The sequence below is a fragment of the Cryptomeria japonica genome, chromosome 3 (genome assembly GCF_030272615.1).
Source record: "Cryptomeria japonica chromosome 3, Sugi_1.0, whole genome shotgun sequence".
Classification (NCBI taxonomy): Eukaryota; Viridiplantae; Streptophyta; class Pinopsida; order Cupressales; family Cupressaceae; genus Cryptomeria; species Cryptomeria japonica.
Genome location: NC_081407.1, coordinates 983962154 through 983971814, shown reverse-complemented (window position 1 = coordinate 983971814; position 9661 = coordinate 983962154). Strand labels below are relative to the sequence as shown.

The 9661-nt window shown below is 36.1% G+C and overlaps 1 protein-coding gene across 1 annotated transcript; it reads left to right on the top strand.

The window, feature by feature from the left end:
- Positions 1-217: 217 nt before the first annotated feature.
- On the top strand, positions 218-3549 carry LOC131076200 (SNAP25 homologous protein SNAP33). The gene is made up of 5 exons (XM_058013254.2): positions 218-1511; positions 2425-2518; positions 2644-2774; positions 2860-2957; positions 3083-3549. The coding sequence occupies exons 1-5, from the start codon at positions 609-611 to the stop codon at positions 3183-3185; spliced, it is 1329 nt and encodes a 442-aa protein (XP_057869237.2). The 5' UTR covers positions 218-608; the 3' UTR covers positions 3186-3549.
- The last annotated feature ends 6112 nt before the right edge of the window (positions 3550-9661 follow it).

Here is a 9661-nt window from a genome sequence, read left to right as displayed (position 1 = left end):
CCCCACAAACCAATAAGTCTTCCCTAACCAGGGTGGACCCCGCCGCAATCTAATTTATAAGTAAAATCCTTAAAATATCTTCTCCTTTTCTAGACTTTGTTACGAAGAAAGTTCCGTCGACGGTTTCAACACGGTAACATTTTGGGAGGATCCGCTCCCTTTACTTTTATTCCAAAGTGGCTGGCTAAAGACAAGCTATAATGGGGCTACCGTTTGAATTTTCTCTTTTCGTTTATAGCACGATAACTTCGAATTTCTATGCCAGTAAGTGGAACATTCTGCGGCTCTTTGAAAATTTATCCATCTTCTCTTTCGTCGACCGCTTCAAATTCTATTTATTTTACTCAGTCATGGTCGCATAATGCGTGTTAGACCAGGCCCTATTAACGCGTCGGCTGACACGTACACGTGCAATATAGATGCACTAAACATCAATTTGAATCCAGATTTTGCCTTCTGTCTAAGCCCTCTGGGTTTTTCTCCAGTACCTACTTTGTTTCATACAGCTTTTTTTATTTCCTGCAATTCCCGCTTCTGCTTTAGCAGGTGCTAATTTTTTGTTTTCTGTCCTGTTTTTTAATTTCTCCCAAAAATTGAAACACCCGCTCATGGCGAGGAGAACTCCTTCCAAGGATGCTGGGTCGTTCAATCCTTTTGACTCGGACGACGAAGCGGATCGAAGACCCACTTCGCGCAGAGCTGCACCAGAAAAACAGTACAAAAATCCATTTGAAGATGAAGGGGCTTCGAAACCAGTTTCGAGACGTCCCCAGATCGAGTCCCGCAGAGATTCCGCGGCTCATCGAAACCCCTTCAGCGACGATGAAGTAGAAGAAAAGCCCAAAAAAGGTAATCTCGCTAGCAAGCTTGAAAATGGCACTCTCTTCGATAATTACAATAATAACAATCACAGAACCTCAAAAGATGCCCAGAGCAGGGGTTTCAAGGAACTCGATGATAATGGTATTAGCAACGAGGGTTTGAGGCCAAAGAGGGGCGACCGGTTTAAGTCCCAAGTTAAAGAACGGGCGGCCTCTGTGGGCGAATCTGCTATCAAAACTGCAGAGAAATTGAAAGAAACGAGCATCAATTCGGCCCACAAGATGAGGATCAAAAAGCCCAGCAGGTCATTGTCTCCTGAGGCTTCCGATTCGATTCCCTCCAAGGGTTTTCCCGTACCCAACTCTGATTTGCAACAAAGGGATCTTTTATTTGCGGACGAGGAGAGGGAGAAGGAGAAACAGAGGGGTTCTGTCGATTATGCAACGCGCAGACGGTATAAGAATGATTTTACTGAGAGCGGGGGTTTCGAAAACCAGTCTGTGCAGGAGTTGGAGGGCTATGCGGTTTACAAGGCCGAGGAGACCACTTCCACTGTGAATAATTGTTTGAAGGTTGCGGAGGATATCAAAGAAGATGCTTCCAAGACCTTGGTTGCACTGCATCAACAAGGCGAGCAGATTACACGGACCCATAATATTGCGCTTAATATTGATCATGATCTTAGTGCGGTAAGTGCTCGGAACTCCTTGCAATAAAATTTTCATTTGTGCTCGGTGAACGAATTATCAAGTTAAGAGCATGATTGGTATTGTGAATTGATGCGAGGCTAACGTTTAGATATCATGTTTTTGGATTAACTACATGTAGTATTCAATATTTCAGTCACGTCTTTAGGAACCCATTTTCTTATGGGTAATGACAACGCTTGGCACTTAACTGCATTAGAAGATTTTCACACGGGTGAAGCAGTTGGATTGTATCTATCTTTCTTAGAATTGATGGGCCTTGCCATTTTTCCAGTAGGTCACCCATCAATGTACTACTACAGAATTAGGTAGGTCATGTCAACATGGGCAGGTTATGTAGATTAGGTTCAACACTGTAAATGGAGAGCAGGGAAATAGTAGTCATGCTACATATTATACAATATACAAGGGCAAAACAAAAAGCGAAAAAAGCAAACTTGGAAGCCGTAAGCTAATTTACATAAATATACAATAGCAAATCTCATCACATACATATCTATTGTACTTAACCCATCGAGTATCTTAGGCAGACTAGTTATGGTACTGAGTATTCTCCACGTAAGCTGAGCATCTTAACAACATAAGTCAATTGCTTTAACCACTTAAGCCACACCCTTAACATATAGCACACGATTCATCTTATCTTGACTGTATTTTATCTTCATTCTTGTCGTGTTTGATATTCTCTTCCTTCACAAACGTGATCAACTAGCAACCTTGGAAATGCTAAGAATAAGGAGATCCATTCTGCATATTAATGAATTTTCTTATCTCCTCTTTAAACCTTCTTGTAATTTAGATATATAAAAGGGGACATATCCTGCTTCTTGAGGTTGGCCACAAACATGAAGCATCCTGCTTGTTTTTCTGAATTATATGTTTAATGATTATGCAGGGCGAAAAGCTTCTTGGTAGCTTGGGTGGGATTTTCTCCAGAAAATGGAAGCCTGATAAGACTAGGACAATAACGGGTCCTCTACTTACTCGAGGTATCTTTCAATCGGAGTTGGCTTTTATGTTTGATTTTTGACATTTCTTCAATATAACTCGGAACTTTTTGAACTTTCACAAATTTCCAAGATTGATGTATTTAATTTGATCTGGTGCATCTCAGATAATTCATTCAAAAGAAGAGCAAAGCACATGGAACAAAGGACAGCATTAGGCATTGCCAAGAGCCCAAAGGGCAAGGCTTCAACCAGAACCTATCCTCTTGCTGCAGATACCCCTCAGGCTCGGGTAGAGGTATGTGATTGATGCACTAGTAACCAGTTATGAATGCTCTTTGAACAAATGCATTAGAATACTGATGGGATTTATTTGGATGCAGTTAGAAAAGGCAAAGCAAGATGATGCTCTTTCAGACTTGAGCAATGTGCTGGACCAGTTGAAGGAAATGGCTATCGACATGGGAAGCGAGATAGGGAGGTTTGTACAAATTTTATTGCATGCAACATAAGTCAACATTTGGTGCCTTATGTTAAAATTTGGCAGATTTGTTTGCTTTGTCATGCCAATAAACATGATATGGGTTGTGCTTAAAAATTTTGCAGGCAAAATGAATCAATAGATCATCTTGGGGATGATGCTACAGAGCTTAGTTATCGTGTAAAGGGAGCTAATGCACGTGGACGTCGCTTGCTTGGGAAATATTAATAACTGGGCCGTCTTACAGATGAGTGGTTGTGCTTTTTCTACAACAATCGTCTTTCATTGTTATGATTGCCTATTGGCTGGACCTCTAAGTCCCACATTTGTATAAGATTTATTCTTTCTTGAGAATGTTACAGAAACATCCAAACAATTGTTCCTTATTGCATGACAAAGCACTGGATTCAGAAGATATGTAAAATATAAGTGATTGATGACCAAAATCCATGCAGCCATGTGGCTTTTCTTCTGAAAATACAGTTTATATAATTTGACGGAAGGAATTGTAGCCAAAGATGTGCCCAGATGAACTGAATGCACATGATTATTGTTTTTTATCATAATATATTTTTTAGAAGCTTTTGTTTGAGTCTGCACATGGAGCTATAATTGAATGTCTCCCAAAGAACTGAAATCAACTGTAAGTTAAATTTTCCAGGGTTTATACTGCAGGATGCCAATCATGTTTTATTTTTTTTGTTTACTGGGTTTTGCTGAAAGTCCGATTCTTTCATTGAGGTTTTCAATCATCAAAGTAAAAACTGGGAACAAACTGCATGGTAATTTGCTGTCTGGCACCAAAACTGCAGTTTACACTCCTCAATCTCTCACTGGCTCACATTATAAGTTAATGTAAATCTAGTGTGAGGCTAGAGATCAAATTTAATGCAACATAGGGTATTGATACAGAGGAAATCCCAGGACCAAGATCAAATTTAAACCCAATTAATTGAATTCCGTTTAGACATTTAGCTTGTCATGTCAAAGCTGTGTAAATTAAATAGTACTATGATCACCTGTACCAGTGAAAATCAGTACTTGATTGAGAATTGGAGAGTCTAGGCTTGAGACAGTGTAGAATTTGTAATTGGTAGTATCAAACAAATTCTACCTTTATGTCTTACGTTTGTTTCTATTTCTATGCAGTATATTTGGTATGAAATAGTAGTAACAAACTCTCTCCGTATTTTTACAAATATTTCAGTATTATTTGATTAGTTGAGTTTTTTCCGTTTTTAAACTCTCTTTTATAGCGTGCTGAACTTTTCCCATTTACACTTTCAGTTAGCCATGTCAATGGAATTCTCTAATGCATTTTAACAATGTGATGCTATAAAAGCAAGCAGTTGAATTCCATTTACACTTTCAGTTAGCCATGTCAATGGAATTCTCTAACGCATTTTAACAATTTGATGCTATTAAAAACATTGCATTCTGCCTGGACATATTCTTTCACGTTAAAATTTGTACTTTTTGAAATTTGATTTTACGCTAGGGCAAATATTTGGAATTCCTTTTGTTAGAACTACTTAAAATATAACTTGCATAAATATGTAATTTTTGGAGTTTCTTTGCACGGGCATATCTAGGAATTAGTCTCTGTGGTTTCTGCTGTGATCTTAGAAAGTTTTTCTGCTATCTTTTGAAACAGCAGATGGGTTAAGGGGCCAGGAAGTAATTTCTTTGTATTTGATGTATATCTCTGGATTTTTAGGTTAGACAAATTCAGTGTTCCACGGAAACACGTTTCCCCCCTCCAGGCTCAAGCAATATGCCACATTTTGATGTTAAAGATTATATGTGAATTGGAAAGAAAAAGGTAAAAAGGAAAAGGTAGTTGTTTAGCATACCGCTAAGCGTGACACTCCCCTTCTGCAAGCATTCCACAAGGGAATTGTTTTTCATTTACCTTGTTATGCAACCTCTCAACATGTGACTTTCATTTAGAACATGCATACCTTCATCATCATGGCAACTCTGTGTGTAGTAGCATTTGCCTAACGCTCAATTCAAAAATCTTTTTTCCAAAGTGTTGAATTTGTTTAGTTCAGTTCGGAGTATGGACATCTTTTTCAAAGCACTATTAAGAAATTAGGTCACTATGTAACTACAAATAAATAGCACATCTCTGATGATGATGGTAAGTTATGTCACAGTTGTGAATCTCAATTTCCACTTCCTGCTTTAATGGAACGAATCATATTACATCAAGTCTCCTGCTAGAAGGTAGGGGCATATGCAGGTCCATATATGTAGTCGGTTGCATTTTGCTTCATGACTTAAGTGTTTCAGTGTGAAGTATCCCTCTCTCTTTAAAGCATGATCTTTTCAGTGTGTGCCTAGGAAACACTAGTAGAGCATGATCACTGCATTGGTCGTACACAGTTGAGGAGTTCATTAGCGTACTTATAGCCATTTTTTCAATTTCTATTCTCTATGATGCATAATTTCAAATTTGCCACTTGTACCATGCTGAGGTAGTGATTAGCTGATTTAAACATATCCATTCATTCGTAAGATGTTCCCTATTTTACCCGTTTTCACTTTATGCCTATTTATTGAAGGTGGAAACCTTGAATTGGCTTATAATGAACCTATAATGGATCAACTCCGGCCTAGTGCAAAAGACTGACCTCTACAAGGCTACGAGGCCAAGTTTGAGTCCCTTTTGAATTTGGCAGAGTAGACTCTCCAGTCTTTTGTGCTTGGCCAAAATAAATTGATTATTTAAGAACCCTATTTTTTATGAATAAATTTATGTATTACTTAAAGGAAAATAAATACAACCGATCCATAGAAAAAGGAATAGGATCACATATTTCAAAGCCACGCAAATGTGTCGATCCTTGGAATCGTGTATTAACTGTCAAGCAGTTACCAAAAGGAAACAACCATAGTAATAGTTTTGTTCCCTGAAAGAGGAATCAGGCATATCAAAATCTTAATATCATAACATCATTAAAAAGATAAAGCAACTAAAAGCATAAAGCTCGAACTTTAAGGAGGATCTCAATCATTTGGGTTACCCTACTTTTCGTGAGAGCATTGCCTTCCTTATGCAACTGTGATTTAGGAGCCAAAAGAGGAAACTTATTTTTCCCATGAAGAGGGGCTCAACATGCTGTTGAGAGGTTGCATAACAATGTTGGCATGTTTGAGAAAGTGGCAACCAACGAAGATATTGTACAATTGGCAAGGGGGAGGACTACTTGAGGGGGAGGACTAGTTGTAGTGGCTTTGCAAGGCACCACGGAATGTAATCAAATTGTTGATGTTGTTGACCTTAATGGTGGGACTTTTTATGGTATGGGAAACTTGAGCCATGATACATAGGTATTACTCTGGCCAAGAGAGGAAACTTATTTTGCTGATAAAGGGGGCACCCCCATGTTGAGAGGACGCATAACAATGTTGGCCTGTTTGAGATGGTGGAAACCAACCAAGATGTTGTCCAATTGGCAAGGGAGAGGACTTGTTTTGGTGGCTTTGTAAGTGGCGTTAAGTGGAATCAAATAGTTGATGTTAAGGGAGAGGACTTGTTGTGGTGGCTTTGTAAGTGGCGTTAAGTGGAATCAAATAGTTGATGTTAATTTTGATCCCAATGGTGGGAGTTTGTATGGGATGGTAAACTTGAGCCACAACACATAGGGTATTACTTTGGCGATCCAATGAAGGTTGGAGGTGTGCCATGTACAAGATCACTTTGTTTGCTTGCATTTGAATTTGCATGTTTACTAGAAAACTAGATTGATACTAGCATGGGAGATGAGTTTTGGTATTAGTATGCCATTTTTTTTCAAAAGAGATAAATAGTTGAAAATATCATTACACACATACATATATCCATATACACATACATGTGTATGTGTGTGTGTTAGAATTGTGAAATATATAATTATAAATAATATATATTGAAATTTTGATAATTGCTTGATATAATCACGATATAATGTAGTTCATGATCAATTTTAATCAAAATATTAAACATATTTTAAACATTATTAAGTTTATATAATATCTAAACACTAAACATTAACATTATAGATTTTTGATATAATATCATGACATAATATAACTCCTGATTACTAAACTAAATACAATAAAACTATATATCATATTATCTTAATACACTTTCCAATTATTAATATAAGGCTAGACTTTTTAATAGGTTATTTCTCTTTTTCGGACAATGTTAAGTAGAATGAGATGCTACATATGGTTAGACTACAATGCTTACAAAGGATACAAAGATACACAAATGTCCAACTCAAAATCACAAAATCTAATTAATTTTAGTTCTTTGTTTGCAATAATGAAGACTCTAAACTTAGTTGCTTGTAGCTGCTCAGGTGGATGGGATGCCCGTTTTTGTCCAGTTCCACCCACGAAGCACCAATTCGCAGACTTAATTCATGGCAATATTGAGCTCAACAAACTGCACCCAACAATTTTGTGAATTTACGGTGAACACAATTTGTAGTACCCCTTCCTCGATCGGACTTTTTAGATTCATGTTTGACTTCAGTTGACTTTCTTAGTGGATATTAGTGGATACATTATATCGTGATATTTTGCTCAGACATTATGCTATGATGTGTTATGCTTTGATTTAAGTTTCAGTGTATGTTGTTTACGCATTATTTCCTTTAATAATGGTTAAATATTATTTTATGGGATTACTGATATGGACTAACATATTTAATTTATGTGCGATGCGTTATATACATGCTTCATGTTTGTAAGTGTATGAGGTGCGAGGAGATGATTTTCTTTCATTCACTTCGGTGAGACAGGGAACGTCACGATTCTCCTCCACCGATGTGTTTACTGTGGTTGTATATATATGCATATTTGGTTTGTTGATGTAGGGAATTGCAGGTACAAGTACCGTGTAGGTACAGGGTATCGTCTCCACCTGACTTCACAGGTCTGAGCGTACCTTATTGACCCGATGGAAGTGGAAGAGATAGTTGCAAGACCTACATGTTAACCCTAGCCAAGCTCAATCGCGAGCATTGTCAGTTCCCTATGTCTGGTATGCGGGTCATGTGTTTATCTAGTTTACTTCAGTTGCATGTTATGTGTTTGTGAAATTAACTATTAAAGCTTAAAGTGTTTAATTAGTTAATGTGTTTTATTTGTATATTTAAATAAAATGATTAAAATTAATTGGGACCCCTTAGTATTATAAATTGTTAAATCAATTTGTTCAATGCATTAAATTAGGGAATTTGATTAATTGTTGTATTAAATTGTAAAATTAAATATATGTATGCATTTTGAAAAGATTAAATAGAAATTGGAAAAAGAAAATATCTTCCTCATTGACTTTTTGAAATATAAATTTTAGTTTTAATTTAATTGGAAAAATGAAATTTGGAGGAAAAAGACATTTTTGGAAATGCACTTTATGACTTTATGAGAAAAGTTTTTGATTGGTTGAAATTTTTTTAACCTAAAATGGATATTTTTGGTAAATTTTTTCTATTTAACCTGTGTGCATTCAAGGAATGAGGGAGGAGAATTTGCATACAAAATTTTGGGGTTTTGATTTGCTTGAAAGAAAAATTAGCTGAGAAGAGGAATTTTGGATTGCTCTTCTACAACTTGATTTGAGGAATTTTGGATTACTCTTCTACAACTTGACTTCCAGGATAGCTTATTGAGGTTGAGAAGAGGAATTTTGGATTACTCTTCTACAAACTTGACTTCCAGGATAGCTTGTTGAGGTTGGTGTTTGTATAACCTCTGTTTTCCAAGATTATTGATTTGAAGAAAATCTTTATGTTTTTAAATTCATCTGGTTGCAAACTGTTTTTAGTTTTGTTGGAAAGGGAAAGATACCATTTAAATCCCTTTAGTTTCATTTCTTTTCCCCAATCATTTCTTATTTGTTGAAAAATTAGTTTGTGAATTTTTGTGAATGGTTGTTCATTGTGTATTTGAAAAAAAAATCATTTTTGAAGTTTTCCATTTGTTTGTAAAATAGAAAATTAATTTATATATCATGGTTTTAATTTGGAAAAAGTTTGAAAATTGGTTGAATTTCAGCCTGTATGGGGTTATGCTGACAAAATTTGGCCAGATTTGGTTGCCTGGAAGTAATATTGTTTTCAAAAAAATATATATATTCATCCTTTATTTATTAACTTAGAAAATTTCTGAGTTTACTTTTGTTGGGGGTTTGATTTTAAAAGAGTATTATTTAAAAATTTAATTTAACTGTGATTTCTTTTTACTCAGAATTTTTTATGAGTTCTCTATGGTTACAAGGAAGGGGTTGTGGTTTTATATATATATTTCGTGGTGCCTGGGGCTGACTCCACACACCACGGTGGGGAGCGTTGTCCCCCATGTTGTGGGGAGCATTGCCTCACATTTGTGAGGGCAGCACTGCATAACGCCCTCACAAATGTGAGGGCAGCACTGCATAGCGCCACCCCTTTTTATGGGGGCCCACGTGGCTGTGAAAAGCCACGTGGGGATAGTTATAGTTTTATTTTTTATTTTTTATTTTTAAATTATTTTATTTTATTATATTTTTTCTCTTCATGGTAGTTTTATTTTTTTTAAGTGATTAAAAAATATATATGTTTTGGGAAATTTAAATCGATATTTTATTTTGGAAAAAAAAAATGGAATTGATTATTTTATTTTGGGAAAAATATGAATAATAGATTAATAAATAGAAAAGTTAATTT

What these genes read in the sequence shown, in the direction of transcription:
- LOC131076200 (XM_058013254.2), top strand. Translation starts at nt 609, where the DNA reads ATGGCGAGGAGAACTCCTTCCAAGGATGCTGGGTCGTTCAATCCTTTT. An exon ending in CCCCTCAGGCTCGGGTAGAG is followed by an intron (nt 2,775 to 2,859) that starts GTATGTGATTGA and finishes ATTTGGATGCAG; the next exon opens with TTAGAAAAGGCAAAGCAAGA. An exon ending in ATGGGAAGCGAGATAGGGAG is followed by an intron (nt 2,958 to 3,082) that starts GTTTGTACAAAT and finishes AAAATTTTGCAG; the next exon opens with GCAAAATGAATCAATAGATC.